Source organism: Anomaloglossus baeobatrachus, chromosome 6, assembly GCF_048569485.1.
Source record: "Anomaloglossus baeobatrachus isolate aAnoBae1 chromosome 6, aAnoBae1.hap1, whole genome shotgun sequence".
Classification (NCBI taxonomy): domain Eukaryota; kingdom Metazoa; phylum Chordata; class Amphibia; order Anura; family Aromobatidae; genus Anomaloglossus; species Anomaloglossus baeobatrachus.
In genome coordinates, this window is record NC_134358.1 from 161,243,610 (window position 1) to 161,261,718 (window position 18,109).

An 18,109-nucleotide genomic window follows, 5' to 3' on the forward strand; every position below is an offset into this window, starting at 1 on the left:
GTTCACAGAGTGCTGTATCCAAGCATGTTAATGGAAAGTTGATTGGAAGGAAAAAGTATAGTAGAAAAAAGTGCACAAGCAGCTGGAATAAATACAGCCTTGATAGGATTGTTTCGAAAAGGGCATTCAAAAATTTGGAGGAGATTCCCAAGGAGTGAACTGCTGCTGCTGGAGTCAGTGCTGCAAGAGCCACCACATACAGTCGTATCCAGGACATGGGCTACAAGTGTCCCATTCCTTGTGTCAGGGCACTCATGACCATTAGACCGCCAGAAGCATCTTACCTGGGACAAGGAGAAAAAGAAATGGACTGTTGCTCAGTAGTCCAAGGTGTTTTCAGATGAAAGTAAATGTTGCATTTCCTTTGGAGGAAGAGTGGAGAGGCCACAATCCAAGCTGCTTGAGGTCTCGTGTGACGTTTCCACAATCAGTGATGGTTTGGGGAGCCATGTCATCTGCTGGTGTAGGTCCACTGTGTTTTATCAAGACCAAAGTCAGCACAGCTGTTTACCAGGAAATTTTAGAGTACTTCATGCCTCCCTCTGCCGACAGGCTTTTTGGAGATGGAAATTTCATTTTCCAGTGCGATTTGGCACCTGTCCACACTGCCAAAAGTACCAATACTTGATTTAATAACCACAGTATCATTGTGCTTGATTGGCCAGTAAACTTGCTTGACCTAAACCCCACAGAGGATCTATGGGGTATTGTGAAGAGGAAGATGAGAGACACAAGACCTAACAATGCAGATGAGCTGAAGGCTGCTATCAAAGCAACCTCGGCTTCCATAACACCTCAGCTGTGCTACAGGCTGATCGCCTCCATGCCACGCCGCATTGATACAATAATTCATGCAAAAGGAGCCCAGACCAAGTATTGAGTGCATTTACTGTACAGACTTTTCAGTAGACGCCAACATTTCTGATTTTAAAATCATTTTTTCAGTTGGTCTTATATAATATTCTAATTTTCTGAGATAATGTTGATGATTATGGCTTACAGCCAATGAAAATCCAAAAGTCATTAACAGGAATAAACACTTTACATAGATCACTCTGTGTGTAATGACTCTATATAATATATGTGTTTCCCTTTTTGTATTGAATTACTGAAATAAATTAACTTTTTGATGATATTCTAATTTATTGAGATGCACCTGTATGTATCCATAAAGTTCTGTGTGCTTCAGTGCAGAGATATTCTCCTATGGAATCAGTACGTCCCGGGAAGACTACATCTGTATATACAGCTGTTCACCTTATACATACGCATGATTTCTTTTAGCACAATGGTCCATTATCACCTCTATAGCAGGTCACTGCCTGCTTTACCATCATATACATTATCTTATTACCTTGCATGTAATTTTCTTCAGGAATTAATCACGTTATAGATTGAGGACAAATGTATACAAATCATATTTCTAAAAATTGGCACAAACTTTCCTGGACCCTGAAGATATTAAACTTTGTAAAGTACTTTGCTTCCCATTTGTCGTTTTCTTTTTTCATTTCACTGATGGAATTATTGTTAGTTATACAGAAAATAAAAACCCTACAGCTGATGGGAGCACGGCAGTGAATCTGTGTAAATAAGAGGAAAAATCAGCTAGATTCCCAAACAGCAGAGATGTCTGCTGCCTCTGCGTTTGCCTCAGAGGACATTACCTAGACCAGTGCTTTTCATACTGAGAGACGGGCATCACGGGTAAGGTTTCCCCAGTTGTTAGTGAGGCGCAACTGGGGAGCCAGTTTTGACAGCAGTGATTATATGGTGCACAGGCCTTTCTCTGGCTGCAGCAATTTCTGGTGAACAAGATAACTGACCCGTCTTCTGTTTATGTCAATGCTCAACTGAGTATAGGAAACACATTTTAATAAAAATTAAGGCCATGAGAGAATATTGTCATAGACAATGAATGGTGAGGCACAGACTTTGTCATGTTCCGGCTGGTCAGGCCCCAGTTGGTTCACTTGGTTCACCATAAAACACAGACATGGGAACATCCCCATAGACTATAATGGGTATGTGTTCCCCTCCATGAAAAAACAGAACATGTACGTGACTCAGTGACGTCGGAGTGGTCTATTGATCGCTGTGGATTCCGCCTCTGTTACCTATACCTCTTGAGTAATGGGCCTTGTCTTGTGCTTGAGGAAATGGAGTGATGTCCAATATGGAAATATCCCCTAGCCATGAATGTAGCAATTTTTTGCCAGGTCAGATAGTTTTATTTTAATTTGCTATGATGGAAATGGTTGCAGTGTGTTATAATTAATATGTGGTACACTCATACTTGCATTTTTACATTTGTTTTGTCAAGTATTTTTTTGCCAATACTGCCCTAACATCTTACTGGCGACTATCAGAAATCATTGTCTTTGCTAAATATCTGTATTTAAGTGATAAATGAACACATGGAATCCTAAAAAGTCACATATAGGGTTAAAAAGTTGCATAAGCCACAAGCACACTATGAACACTCTTCAAACTATAATATTTCAGTTTACCCTCATGATTATGAGTTGTGCTAAACGACATTGAAAGGAATCTGTCAGTAAGATTGAACCCCCCCCAACATATGTGAAGTTGCAAGTCTTTTAGATGTAAATCATCCATCAACACCTTGATATCTTTTATCTGTTGCTACTGTTGTGGCTGTTTTTCCACCCACCACCTTCATTTTTCTTAAGGTTGACCGAGGCCAGGGAAGTGCTCTGCTACCCACATAGCACTTAATGCCTCATTTGCATATGGATTATAACACTGATCTCTCAGGAATGCAGCAACATAGAACATATAGTTGATGGATTTACATCTCAAAGACCTGCATGCCCATATATCCGGAGGGTGGATTTTCCTACTACATTGACTAGCACATCTATGTGATGTCAGTTTAAGGGTAATGTTTATATTTTGTGTGGAACGCAAGCTAGCATAGGGGGTCTTAGAAGCCAGGCAATGCTCTCTGTGCAAATGTTTGTGCAAATTACCATTGCAACACTTCCGAAGTCCTACATGAAAGGCTCTCTCCTACCCAACCAGTGTCCTGCTCTCTACTGATGAGGGGCAAACTCTCTGCTTTTTGGGAAAGCCTCTAGTTTGCCTAACATCCTTAGTCATGATGTATGGCTTATTGCAAAAGGTGGCACTCTAAAGACAGTTTCCTACCATCTGGAGAAGAGCTAATGTACAGATTTGCATGACTTGTTTTTCATATCAGTTTCAGTTTTATTTTTATGCCTGATTTTAGCAGATATATATTTTTATATAGCCATTGTTCTTGAGCTGCTTGTATTGTTTTCATAGGTCCAACCTTTCTTGTTTTTCAGATCCCAACTGTAAACTAGACGATAAATCTGAAGATGGTGAAGCGACAGATTGCAAGAAAAGGCAGGAGGAGGGGGAAGAACTAGAGGAAGACGCCGCTCACAGCTGTGACAGTTGCCTTCAGGTGTTTGAGTCGCTGAGTGATATCACAGAACACAAGATCAGTCAGTGTCAGCTGACAGGTAAATAACTCTTATTACTGGCTGACAATTTCCGTTCATCTTCATTTGACCTTAAATGTCTCCTTGTAAGCAGTTTCCTATACTTCAGTGTTTGGTTATAGAAGGGCAGTTGTATGCAGCTCAGTCATTACATTGATAACTTGTGTGACCTTTAAGAATGTCTGTAACGATGTATTGATGAGGCCATTGCAAGCAAATTGTTGCTGGCTGAATCTTATATATCCAACATCACAGCTGTCCATTTGATGTTGAAGGAGCGGTTTGTACAGGTTTTTTATCAGTGTCGTGTAGACACTAGTATCCTTGTCTTGCCACATATAGATGGGATACATTTGCAGATTACAGGCGAGTTACCAATATACAGCTTTATTAGTTTGTTGGTTTTACATTTTATGTTCTTAAGTACAAATCTCAATAGTCACCCCATCACTCACATCTCCAGCCACCCCACTGCTCTCGCCCATCCACTCTTTTTCTTTCCACTGTCGTGCACTGAATTTTCACTATGGGACAGTCCAGGCAATTGTTTGTTCTAAGGTTGCAAAGTTTTGACGTTAAAGACTGCTTTACACACAACGATATCGCTAGCGATCTCGTTAGCGATGTGACACGCCCAGATCGTTGTTACGATTTGCCGAGATTGCTCATAGGTTGTTTTGTAGCGGTCACATGTACACATCTCACAAACGACGCTACATCGTTCAGCGATATATTGTTTGACCAATGCGGTCGTGTGGATGTTGTTTGTCGTTGGCAGGGTGTCAAACGTAGCAATATGCATGCTGCGTTCCAAATGATGAACAATGAACAATATTTTGAAACTGAACGGACGTGTCAACGATCAACGATTTTCACCCTATTTGCAATCGTTCGGAGTCGCACGTAGGTGTCACACGCAACGACGTTGCTAACGATGACGGAAGTGCGTCACGGAATCCGTGACCCCGACGACATATCGTCAGATAAATCGTAGCGTGTAAAGCAGCCTTAAGACTTCCACCAAGACCTTATGTCTCGCAGTAACCTCCGAGGCTTGAACGTGGCCAGAAGTCCTGGCCTATAGTTGAGAGGCCAGAGATGTGGCATGCGACAGTGGAAAAAAAGAGGACTGGACAGAGGATAATCAGCAATTAACAGCCAGAGAACTGAGCAATGATGTGAAGATTGTATTTTTTGTATTTGTTTTACTGTTTGCCAGCCCTGTACCTGTTTCAAGTGATGTACAAATTCGACATAAGAACAAACCTATAGATTTTATCTATATCGTAGCCCCGAGAATGCCTGTACTGTTTTTATGCTTTTATTTCTGTCAAACAATTTGAAGTCCTCACTTTGTCTATTAGTTTAGTGGAGCCTTTTCGAATGATTCAGGTGCGGTCTGGAGTTTACATTTGTATAATAAATCTTAACTGATCAATCTTACATAAGATCAGATATAAAAATTACTTGCTATAGCAGTAAACTTTTGTATAGTTCTAAACGTGTACCATCTGAGCATACATGGATATTGCAAGTAATAAGAGGTTATAATGGATGACAAATATCACTATAACCTTATTAAAGGGAACGTGACAACTGATATATGATGTCCAATCTATGGCCAGCATGTTTTATACACTTGGCTGTACAATTTCAGGAAGGTCTCTTTGACTCTGAAATGCTGTGGTAAACAATATACAATACAATACAATACAATACAATACAATATACAATTGGAAAACAATATACTTTAATAGCCGCTGAGGAACAAGTTGCACAGCAGACTAGTTGATCTAGTGGGTCTCCGATGCCTTCTCCCTGCCCACTGCCCTGGACTGGCAGGTCTCTCCCTGTACACGCAGGCATGGACAGACCTTTCAGTCACTGGAAGCAGGCAGAGAAATGCACAGAGGACCCGTGTAGCCAGCAGTGCATCTTGAGTCCCTGCTGGCTAATAAGGTATATGTACGCCTGAAACGCCAAAGAGTTTTAGAATCAGACATACCATCCTAAAACCGTACAACCACTGCCTGAAACATGCTGCCCATGGATCTGGCAGCAAATATCAGCTGTCAGGTTCCTTCTACCACATGAACGTTTAGTTCTATCAGTCAAATATAGTTAACCAAAGAGATCTCCATTGACTTTGGTATCATACTTTTTGAAGACCAGTATTTGTCCCATAATGTTTTTTGCAATTCCACATATTTTATTTCTTTTGTGTGTACTGGAACACCACAAAGCAAAGTAGTAAAAAAGCAAATTGGACATAATTTCACACAAAACTCCCAAAATGGACCTTACAAAATTGTTGGAACCCTCCACTTAATGTTTGGTTGCACAACCTTTGGAATAAATAACTGCAGTCAATCACTTCCTATAACCATCAACAAGCTTCTTACACCTCTCATCTGGAATTTTGGACCACTTTTATTTTGCAAACTGCTTCAGGTCTCATATTTGAAGGCGCCTTCTCTCAACAGCAATTTTAAGATCTCTCCACAGATGTTCAATGGGATTTAGATCTTGACTCATTGCTGTCACTACAGAATTCCTTAGCACTTTTTTTACATCCATTTCTGGGGGATTCTTGTTTGGGGTCATTGTCCTGCTGGAAGACTCATGAGCAACAATGCAAACATAGCTTTCTGACACTGGGCACTAAATTACGATCCAAAATCCTTTGGTAATCTTCAGATTTAAAGGGAACCTGTCACCAGATTTGTCCCTTATTAGCTGCAGCCACCACCAGCAAGCTCTTATAGAATGTATTCTAGAATGCTGTATATAAGTGCCCAGGCTGCTCTGTATAACATAAAAAACATCTTTTACTATAATAATCTGCAAGGCGGTCGGGTCCGATGGGTGTCGCTAGTCTCGGTCCAGAGCTTCCTCTCCTAATGCCATTCCTGTCCCCACTCCCAGCTCTGTGTGGATGACGCATCCTACATCATCCACACAGATGCCTCTGTTGTGTTCCTATGCCCACGCACTTCTCTTTGCCCTGCTGTCGGCAGATTGTTATGGGGGGATCGGCAGATTAGGACCAGGGGGTATATATCCCAATCGCCAGTCGAGGCCCACCGTGCTCCAGATGGTAATGGAGGTGCTGGCACCCTGTGGGTTAGGCGGAGACTATAGAGCTGGATGGCTCTGAGATAACCCAGGGAACTGGTCACTTGTGTAGAGACACGTCAGACCGGACGACAACCCAGTTAGCGTTTCGGTGGAATTGGCGCAACCCCGACCACGTGTGCAGGGAACACGTCAGGCCAGATGGTGACCAGGTAGCGTTGACCGAGAAGACCGCTGCAACAGCGCCCTGTTGGCCACATGTGTCAGACACGACAGGCCGAGCGGTCCTTCGATTAGCGTTTCTGGTAACTACGCGAATGGCCACGTGTGTAGAGGACACATCAGGCCAAGGGATCACACCAGTAGCGTTGACTGGGAAGCCAAGGAGAATAATAGGTTCACACACCCAATCCTGGAACACCCTGTTAACTTCACAGGGGTCCTGGGGTATGCTGTCCGTGCGCGTAAGAGGCACAACTGGATAGGTGGCGCAACAGGTGCGTTGTCAGTGTGCGTACAGGGCACTCGGACAGGTGACGCAGCAGGTATGCTGTCCGTGTGCGTAGGAGGCACAACTGGACAGGTGACGCAGCAGCCGCAGCCCAGTTAACACCACTGGACTGCTATAGCACAACAGGAACGGTAGCAAGGAAGCACGGTACCTGACCCTCATGTGCTAAGCCACGAATCTTGGCGTGACAGGCACTGTTCACCTAGCCCTACCTAACGCTTCCAACAAGGCTTATGCCACCATGAATTCTAAGTGAATATGAGTGAAGAATGCGCACCTCCATGTTGTCTCCAGCCCCTTTTATAACCTAGATCCACCCCAAACCCAGGGTGGAACCACCAAGGTCCAATAGCAGAGTGCCATGTCATCAGCGACGTCACCAGCGGCCTATCCGGAACCGCCACGTCAATGATGACCTCATGGCAGCCACGCCCCAAACACTTCACCAGTCATCATATGGCGACCAATGGTGAGGTGCCAGATCATAAGGGCGGGCCTCTGCGAGCCAGTCCGGAGTGGCCACGTCATCAGGAAACCTGACACCCTCTGCTCTATCAGGACCTGCCACCTCACGGACATGCTCAGTGAGATCCTTACCGAACCTAGCCTCTGATGCACTAAGTGCCTGAGTATGCTCAGTAGCCTGAACAACAGACTCAGAAATCAGACTATCTGCCTGAGCATGCTCAGTAGGCACATCCCAGAACTTAGACACAGCACGAAGTCCAAGTACCTGTGCAAAGAGGCTGTTAGGATTAATTGTGGGAGCATGCTCAGTAGCCTGAACTGAGGACTTAGTCTCAGAAATGACACAATCAGGCTGAGCATGCTCAGTAGGCAAAACACCAGGCTTAGACTCTGGTGGGGGTAAATCGGCGCGCGCATGCGCACTAGCCGCCTCTCCGCACTTAGACGTGGTGGAAGGAGCAGCCAACTGGACGACCCGAGGCACGGCCAAGAACGGCAGCCGGCGCCTGGGCTCAACAGGAACCACAGCAGGCTGCTTGCGGCTATGGCGGCGCCGGTTCGTAACACAGATCAAAGTATTTTAGTGTGCATGTGCGGGTGGTCTTTGACTTTTCCCCACGCCTGCGTATTACAGTACTTTGCTCAGCAGGGCAGGGAAAAGTACGCATTTGCAGGAGCACAAAAGAGACCTCTGTGTGGATGACGTAAGACACATCATCTACATGGAGCTAGGAAGGTGGACAGCGATGCAAGCAAGATAGTAGGCGCTGGACCAAGACCAGCGACGCCCATCAGACCCGACTGCCCTGCAGGTCAGTATAATAAATGCTGTATTTTACGTTATATAGAGTGGCCTGGGCACTTATATACAGCATTCTAGAATATAAGAACTTACTGCTGGTGGCCGCAGCTTATAAGGGACAAGTCTGGTGACTAGTTCCCTATAATGATGTCTTGCACACAGTCAAGACACCCAGGGCCAGAGGCAGAAAACCAATCCCAAAAATATTTTTGAATTTTCACCATATTTGATTATAGGTAATAGTGTTTTTTTATATGTAGACCTTATTTAATTTTTGGTAAACAGTAGAATGATGTGCTTTACATTGGTCTCATCTGTTCACAAGACGCTTTCTCAGAAAGATTTTAGCTTACTCGCATACATTTTGGCAAAATGCAGTCTAGTTTTTTTATGTCTTTGTGTCAGTAATGGGGTCCTCCTGGGTCTCCTGCCATAGCATTTCATTTCATTCAAATGTTGGCGAATAGTTCAAGCTGACACTGATGCACCCTGAACCTGCGGGACAGCTCAAATTTCTTTGGAAGTTGATTGGGGGCTTCTTATCATCCATCCAGACTATCCTACGCTGCAACCTTTCATCCATTTTTATCTCCTGTCCATGTCCAGGAAAATTAGCTACAGTGCCATGGATTGTAAACTTATTGATTATGTTGAGCACTTGTGGATAAAGGAACATTAAGATCTCTGGAGATGGATTTGTAACCTTGAGATTGTTGAAATTTTTCAACAATTTTGGTTGGCACGTCCTCAGTTCTCTTCTCTTGCTGCTCTCTATGCTTAGTGTGGCACAAACAGACTCACTAAGCAAAGATTGAGTGAATGTCTCCCTTTTTTGTCTGGTTTCAAATGTGATTTTTATATTGCCCACATCTGTTACTTGCTAGAGGTGAATTTGAAAAAGCGTAAGAAGTATATGGGAGTTACCGCGCTTCCTATAGGGGTCTAATACAGATGTCTCTACAATTAGAGACTTGTATAATGTATACGCGTGGACAGATTCTGCGGCGGATCTAACTTCTAAGTGTATCCTAAGATAGGTATAAGTGTAACCAGGTTTAGGGTTTTAAAAAGATATACAGAAAGATTAGTAGAGTAGGAGGCGTGTGAATGAGCATCACATGCTTGAAACAAAGTTGTTTTCCCACAATTTTGTAAAGGTGCCAACAATTTTGTTTGACCTAATGTAGGGGTTTTGTGTGAAATTATGTCCAGTTTGCCTTTTTTCCTATGTTTTTTGTCTTGTTTTGTTTTAGTACACACAAAGGAATTAAACATGTGTATGACAAGACGTGTGTAATTGTAATCATTTTCTGGGAGAAATACTTCATTTTCTGGAACAATTTCAAGGGTGCCAACACTTTTGGCCATGACTGTATAATCCGCACTAAAAAATGCATCAAAAAAACGCACCAAAGAAAGTCAGCAAAATTGCAACAAAATCTGCCTTTCAAATGGGCTCTTTATTGCCTAGAAAGCATGTTTTGCCTGCAAAAGGCAACGTCTGAACATAGCCGTACAGTTCCCCAAATATGGGTCTATTTATCGCTTGCCAATTTTCATGGTTTTTACAAAGCTCACAAAATTTTCTGCGAATGTGTCTTTAGGCTGCTCTGTAGTATTGTATGTAAGCAATGCCTCCATAGTAATGTTCATAAAAATGAGCACTAACCACAGAGGACAATATCTTGGATTTAAAATAAAAAAGCAAACGGAATATTCAGGGAAGTGCTGTAATATCGGCCCTTGACCACTGACTCAGGATGACTGTCATGGATAGACTAGAGGCTAGCCACCAAGTCGGCAGGATCTCAAGAACCCTGAAACCCTTTAACCCCTGTACAGGGATTTGGACTTACACAAGGTCCAGGAGATTACTGCCTATGGAAGGCTGCAATCCAGGAGGCAGGGTCCAAACCAGGAGGCACAATAAAGGGACACAATTGACAGGCAGGAGCATAGTCAGAAAATCAGGCAGAGGTAAAAACCGGAGATGGCAGCGAGGTACAAAAATGGCATGCAGGAGAGTAATCAATGAGCAGGCAGAGGTAAAAAACTGGGATCAATAGTCAGAACAGGAAACAGACACTAGCAGGAATACAAAACTGTCTCTGTCAGTGACCAGCACACAGGAGGGGAATTACAAGGGTGTGGGGTCTTCCCATTGGCTGTAGCTGAATGGTGGTAACTTCAGCTGGAAGACACTTGCGCAACCTACAGTCAGTCAGTGCTACTACAGGTTCCAGGAAAACCCAGCATAATGGATGAGCGGAACCTGTGTCTACCAGAGCCACTGGCACCGACTCCTCTTCTATCACCAACACAGTCCATGGCTGGAATACGGCGGCGCCTGGTGACTGAAGCAGAAGTCGCAGGAGCGGACTCTCGTGAGGACGTGATAAGTATAAAATAAAAGCTTAACCTGGCATTATTTGACCTGTTAACAGGTTCTCTTTATGCAATTAATAAATCTGTGTTGCACTTACCTAGTACAGTACAAAAAGACCGATTCATTAAAGCTTTTACCCCAGAATTCTGGCATAAAAAGTGTTGAAAATTCTTAAAGTTTTCGCGCAACTCAAGCTAGTGCTAAAATTTAGCGACTTTTAGTGTTCTCACGGCATGTTCGCCCATCTTTGACAAAGTAGACAGAGCTGGGTCGGGACAAGGTTGTGGCGGTATTTCTTTCCTCAACAAGTCTTTCTTCAATACCTGGCTGGAGTAAGATTAGTGGCGAATCGCACACAGAGGTGAACGCTACTTCTCTGCTTGTCCTAATTCATGAACAGGCATGCGTGAATAATGCTGTGCATGAATAATCTTTATAGAATGTAATGTAAATAACAATGTGATTATGATCACTGACATTTGTATATTTACATCGCAATTTGTTGATTTAAAAGTAAAATCTTTGTCTACGGCATAACAAATTTGAAAAACAAAAAAGGAATGTGTAGTCCCTTCCCCTAGCGTGAGGCGAGTGGTGCATTGAAACACACTGCTACTTTTTCATGCAAATCAGCTTTTAATCTTCCTCCCAGTGGTTATCTGTCTAGTCTGTGTAATACAATTCACCAGTTTAATTTACTTACCTACACACTACAAAAAATAAAAATCTCTTATAAAGTACGGTACAACTTCTCCTTTACCGGTTTCAAATGCAATCCTCACCAGTACGGTTTTTGTCATATCTGTTTGCAAAATTATTATTCCACTGCAGCATCTGCTAATAATTTTCTATTAGACAAAGTAGTTCTGCATTAACTCATCAGTGGTAAAGGCACGGCTATGGAAGGGATCCAGCATGGCACATACAAGTCTTCTAGGAAGTCTAAAGGGCCATTTACACGCTGCGACATCACTAACAATATATCGTCGGGGTCACGGTGTTTGTGACACACATCCGGCGACCTTAAACGATCACGGCACCTATGAGCGACCTTAAACGATCGCAAAAGAGGCAAAAATCGTTCGTTTGTGAGACATCGTTCATTTACCATAAATCGTTGTTTAGTCAGTAGTGAGGATATTTCTCGTTCCTGAGGCCGCACACATCGCTATGTGTGACACCACAGGAACGAGGAACAACCTCCTACCTGCGGCCACCCGCAATGAGGAAGGAAGGAGTTGGGCAGGATGTTCGTCCCGCTCATCTCCGCCCCTCCGCTTCTATTGGACAGCTGCTGTGTGAAGTCGCTGTGACGCCGCACAAACCGCCCCCTTGGAAAGGAGGCGCTTCGCCGGCCACAGCGACGTCGCAGGGAAGGTAAGTCCGTGTGACGAGTGTAAGCGATGTTGTGCGCCACGGGCAGCTATTTGCCTGTGACGCACAACCGTCGGGGGCGGGAACGCTCGCTAGCGAGATCGCAGCGTCTAAAGTACCCTTAAGCTGTCAGCTGTTACAGAATGAAAGGTTGTTGTAAAACCAAAATACAGTACTGTGAAATTCCATCAATGGGATCTTTCTTGGTTAAACAAAGATATGGACATTACAGATGTCCTAATAGTAAAACATATGATGCTGGATTTACTATAGGGAATTGTTGCTAATGTTCTGCCTCTGATCACCATTCTATACACACTGTAGTATATGTTATCACATTTCTCTAGTTACAGTATGATTGAGCCCACATTTTCTAATTAATTAACGCAACCATAAAGCCGGAAGCTATAACTGGCAGAGAAGCCAGGCTAGCACTCCCTTTTCCATTTTTATGTAACTAGAACAGAAAAATGGAAGCAAAGATCAAGATGTGAAGAGGGCTTAAAATGGCAATACCGACTTCATAGTTTTCATACAGGGACGTAGAAAGTGTCAGGTGCACTCTGAAATGCTAAGGTATGCAAACATTGAATATAGGAATATGAAGATGCATTACTGCTAAGGAAGTAATTTAAAAATTAAGACGCTTAGTGCATAAAAAAGGCCAGTTTTATGTGAGCCCAGCAGCCAGCGTCAAGGGCTCTATATGGGCTGAAAACCCTACAATTATATGGGTGGGCAGGAACTGCTAATATAAAATTAAAAATCGCCTTAAGCTGGTGGGAAGGAGTGGTTAGTCAGAAAACATCACCTTTAATCTGAAATGAGAAAACAGATGGCAATTTTTTACAGTTATTATTATTATTATTATTTATTTATAGAGCACCATTAATTCCATGGTGCTGTACATGAGAAGGGGGTTACATACAAAATACGTATACAAGTTACAGTAGACAGACTAGTACAGAGGGAAGAGGGCCCTACCCTTGCGGGCTTACATTCTATAGGATTATGGGGAGGAGACAATAGGTGGGGTGTAGGTCAGGCGGCAGCTCCGCACGGTGGTCGGGCGGCAGCTCCGCACGGTGGTCGGGCGGCAGCTCCGCACGGTGGTCGGGCGGCAGCTCCGCACGGTGGTCGGGCGGCAGCTCCGCACGGTGGTCGGGCGGCAGCTCCGCACGGTGGTCGGGCGGCAGCTCCGCACGGTGGTCGGGCGGCAGCGAGTTCATTGTAGATTGTAGGCATTTCTGAACAGGTGCGTTTTCAGGTTCCGTTTGAAGTTTGCAAGGGTAGGGGATAGTCTGACGTGTTGAGGCAGCGAGTTCCAGGAGACTGGGGATGCTCGGGAGAAGTCTTGGAGTCGGTTGTGTGAGGAGCGAATGAGAGAGGAGGAGAGGAGGAGATCTTGGGAGGACCGGAGGTGACGTGTTGGAGTGTAGTGGGAGAGTAGTTCGGAGATGTACGGAGGGGAAAGATTATGCACAGCTTTGTAGGTCAGTGTTAGAAGTTTGAATTGGATACGGTGGAAGATTGGAAGCCAGTGGAGGGACATGCAGAGAGGAGAAGCGGGGTGGTATTGAGGAGAGAGGTGGATAAGTCGGGCAGCAGAGTTAAGGATGGACTGGAGAGGGGCAAGCGTGTTGGCAGGGAGGCCACAGAGGAGGATGTTACAGTAGTCGAGGCGGGAGATTATGAGGGCATGCACTAGCATTTTAGTAGATTGCAAATTGAGGAAAGGGCGGATTCTGGAAATATTTTTGAGTTGAAGACGGCAGGAGGTGGTGAGGGATTGGATGTGTGGTATGAAGGATAAGGCAGAGTCAATGGTCACTCCGAGGCAGCGAACTTTGGGTACTGGCGAGAGCGTGGTGTTATTTATTGTAATAGATAGATCAGGTGGAGAGTCTAGGTGAGACGGAGGAAAGATGATTAGTTCAGTTTTGGCCACATTGAGCTTTAGGAAGCGAGAGGAGAAGAAGGAGGATATAGCAGATAGACATTTCGGGATTTTGGACAGCAGAGATGTGGCATCTGGGCCAGAGAGGTAGATCTGGGTGTCGTCGGCATATAGGTGGTATTGGAAGCCATGGGACTTTATGAGTTGTCCCAGGCCAAATGTGTAGATAGAGAAAAGTAGGGGTCCTAGGACAGAGCCTTGAGGGACGCCAACAGAGAGATGGTGGGATGAAGAGGTTGTGTGGGAGTGGGAGACACTAAAAGTGCGATTTGAGAGGTATGAAGAGATCCAAGAGAGGGCAAGATCTCTGACACCAAGGGAAGAGAGGGTCTGTAATAGGAGGGAGTGGTCAACGGTATCGAAGGCTGAGGACAGGTCTAGGAGTAGGAGTATAGAGAAGTGCTTGTTCGCTTTGGCAGTAAGCAAGTCATTTGTGATTTTAGTCAGGGCAGTTTCGGTGGAGTGATGTGGACGGAAGCCGGACTGTAGGTTGTCAAAGAGAGCGTTAGAGGAGAGGTGGGAGGAAAGTTCAGCATGGACATGCTGTTCCAGGAGTTTTGAGGCAAGTGGGAGTAGTGATATGGGGCGGTAGCTGGTAGTAGAGGTTGGATCGAGGGAAGGTTTCTTTAGGATAGGTGTGACTGTTGCATGTTTAAAGGCAGAGGGGAAGGTTCCAGTCGTTAAAGATAGGTTGAAGAGATGGGTTAAGGCTGGAATAAGGATGGTGGTGAGGTTGGGAAGGAGGTGGGATGGCATGGGGTCAAGTGCGCAGGTGGTGAGGTGCGCTTTTGAGAGCAGACGTGCAAGCTCTCCTTCGGTGATGGTGGGGAGGAAGTTTATGGGGGAGGGGCAGTGGTCAGCTACATGAAGGGGTTGTGGTGGCTGAGCAGAGAAGACTTGCCTTATTAGGTCGATTTTTTCTTGGAAATAGGTGGCAAAGTCTTCTGCAGAAATGAGGGAGGTTGGAGGGGGCAGTGGTGGGCGAAGGAGGGAGTTGAAAGTGTTGAATAACTGTTTGGGGTTGTGTGTTAGAGAGGATATGAGGTTTCTGAAGTAATCGTGTTTAGCGGAGGTGAGGACTGAACGAAATGTGTGAATTGCATTTTTGAATGTGGTGAAGTCTTCCTGGGAGTGCGTTTTCTTCCAGCGCCGCTCTGCAGCCCTAGACCTTTGCCTAAGTTTTTTAGTGAGGCTGTTGTGCCAGGGCTGTCTATTGATTCGTCTCACTCTGCCATGCACAAGGGGAGCGACTGAATCAATAGCTGATGTGAGGGTGGTGTTGTAGAAAGTAGTGGCGCTGTCTGTGTCGTGGAGGGACGATATGGAGGACAGTGGGAGGATAGAGTCGGCGAGGGTGTGCATGTTGAGGTGTCCAAGGTTTCTGCGGGGATGTGCTAGGTGCTGGACAGGGGGGGTAGGTGAGGAGGACAGGGCTGAAAAGGTCAGAAGATGGTGGTCAGATAGGGGGAGGGGGGAAGTTGTGAAGTCAGAAAGGGGACAGAGGCGGGTGAAGATAAGGTCTAGTGTGTGTCCATCTTTGTGGGTGGCAGAGGTGGACCACTGAGTTAAGCCAAAAGACGAAGCAAGGGAGAGGAGTTTGGAAGCAGCTTGTTGGCGAGTGTCATTGGGGATGTTGAAGTCACCCATGATGATGGTGGGAATGTCAGCAGAGAGAAAGTGTAGAAGCCAGGCAGAGAAGTGGTCGAGGAAGGCAGTGGTGGCGCCCGGGGGTCTGTATATGACAGCCACTTGGAGGTTGGAGGGAGAATAGATTCGGACAGAGTGCACTTCAAAGGAAGGCAGGTCGAGGGAGGGTAGAGGTGGGATTGTGGTGAAGTTGTAGTTGTTAGAAAGAAGGAGGCCCACTCCTCCACCTTGTCTATTGCCAGGGCGAGGAGTGTGGGAGAAGTGCAGGCCACCGTAGCATAGTGCAGCTGGGGAGGCAGAGTTGGATGGTGTCAGCCATGTTTCGGTGATGCCTAGAAAGGATAGATTGCTAGAGGTAAAGAGATCATGAATGATGTGCAGTTTATTACACACTGAACGGGCATTCCAGAGCGCTCCTGAGAGAGGGGGCGGCAGAGTGGGTGAGAGGGGAATAGTTTTTATGTTGGATAGATTGCGGTAGTTACTATTATGTGGAGAGTGGTGGGTGGGTGATAAAGAGGGGTGTACCATCCACGGGGGGCCAGGTTTGGGGGCTATGTCACCAGCAGTGAGAAGGAGTAGAGAAAGGGAGAGCAGGTGGGAGAAGGAGAGTGGACGGCATGGTCTGCGCGATATTAGGAGCGACCTGAGGTTCAGGAGTAGGTCAGCAGATGAGGACAGATGAGAAGGCAGGAGGGAGGGGGAGATGAATATTTGCTTAGAGGGTGCTGGGGTGTGGGGATAGTGAAGGAGAGTGAGGAGGAGAGGGGCAAAGACTGTGAGGGCATAGGTGAACATGGTGGGGGTAGTGTGGTAAGTATATGATTTAACAAGTAAGTTGTGTCAGTGGAAAACTTGGTTAGAAAGAGCTGAAGTTTACCTTCTGGTCATGTCTGGTTCATTTCTGGTATATTTCTGACACTTATGAGGCACTTATCCAGAGGCACGCACACAGACAGTTAAATGTGAACAGGTCCAAACTGAAAATGAAATATACTCTAACAAATATACAGTACAGGGATTGTTCGGCGGTCACACCGACGTCGCTGATCAGGTATGTGCGTGTGATGCTGCCGTAGCGATAATGTTCGCTACGGCAGCGAGCACCAAATGTCGCACGAGCAACAGGGGCGGGAGCTATCGCGCTCGACATCGCTAGCAATCGCTAGCGATGTTGCAGCGTGTAAAGTACCCCTTAAGCTTTAGGAATGCAACTTCCACAACAAGCAAGAAGGCGGGAGGCAGAAGAGCAGTGCACTTTTGAAAAAACAAACATAAGAAAGTCCCTTTAAGAATAAGTTTCTTAAACAAATTTCAGTATTTTAACTGAGACTTCCTAACTCATTCACTGGCCTAATAATATTTAGAAAACAATTGTTAAAATTAGATACTTTCATTTTAATTATTGTAGGAAAAAATGTTACAAAATGATTTTGTAGTAATAGTGGGCAACTGAATGTGTCATTAAAGCGACCTTCCAGTCCAGGGAAAAATATGTCATATGTAGCAATAATATGCTTGTTGTGCACTCCATTGACATTGATCCAGCATTTGGGATTCCCTATTTGTTGCCACAAAGTGGCTGCCATGCTTCTCAGGCTATCTGATGCACATTCTGAGGCACTAACCGCAGCCCCAGATTGACCATATAGCAGTGCTGGCCGTTCAGAGAACAGGTGTCTCTTACTACTATACACATTTTGTGAAAGACGCGTCCCTTCACCAGATGGTCACTTTAAACTATAGTTGTACAAATTCAGTCCATTATATAGTCATAGCCAAAAGTTTTGAGACGAACACAGATTATGCTTTTCACATAGTTTGCTGTTTCAGTATTTTTAGATCTTTTAGTCAGATGTTTCTGTGGTCACTGAAGTACAATTACGAGCATTTCATAGGTTGTTAAAATGTTATTGACAAATAGATCAAGTATATCTAGAGGCTCAATATATACAGTGTTGCCACGTATTTTTCAAGCCTTATATGATGCACAGTACTGTTCCATATCCTCACATTAGCTGTAATTCAGTGTGACGTTGGAGGTGCTCTTTACTTCATCCCCTTCCCTTTGGGATGTTAGATCACACATCAAGGGGTGTGCTCCATGCTGTTGGTAACAGCCATCCCCCTGATAATAGATGTTTCTGTTCTGTTTGAGAGCAGGGTATGTGGCCACGTCTTCTATTCCCAGACTGCAGGGAAGCATCTATTGTCAGGGGGCTGGCACTAACAGCTTGGAGCAGGCCCCACCCCCTGTTCTCAGACTGCAGGGAAGCATCTATTGTAAAGGGGCTGGCTGTTACTAGCAGCATGGAGTAGGCAAAGGATAGAAGCAAAGAGCAGATCCAGTGTCACACAGAACAGCACTGTGCATGTCATCTTTATAGTTTATGAGGGG

The 18,109-nt window shown here is 45.0% G+C and overlaps 1 protein-coding gene across 4 annotated transcripts in view; it reads left to right on the top strand.

Moving 5' to 3' along the window:
- ZNF521 (zinc finger protein 521) overlaps positions 1 to 18,109 on the top strand; it is a 520,341-nt gene that overhangs the window by 85,454 nt on the left and 416,778 nt on the right. For all 4 annotated transcript variants that reach the window (XM_075353338.1, XM_075353336.1, XM_075353335.1 and 1 more), the window contains one exon: positions 3,333 to 3,512. Coding sequence is in view for 3 of the 4 variants with exons in the window: in XM_075353336.1 (XP_075209451.1) it covers positions 3,333 to 3,512 (180 nt within the window). In the remaining variant the exon portion in view is untranslated. The remainder of the gene's footprint in view (positions 1 to 3,332; positions 3,513 to 18,109) is intronic.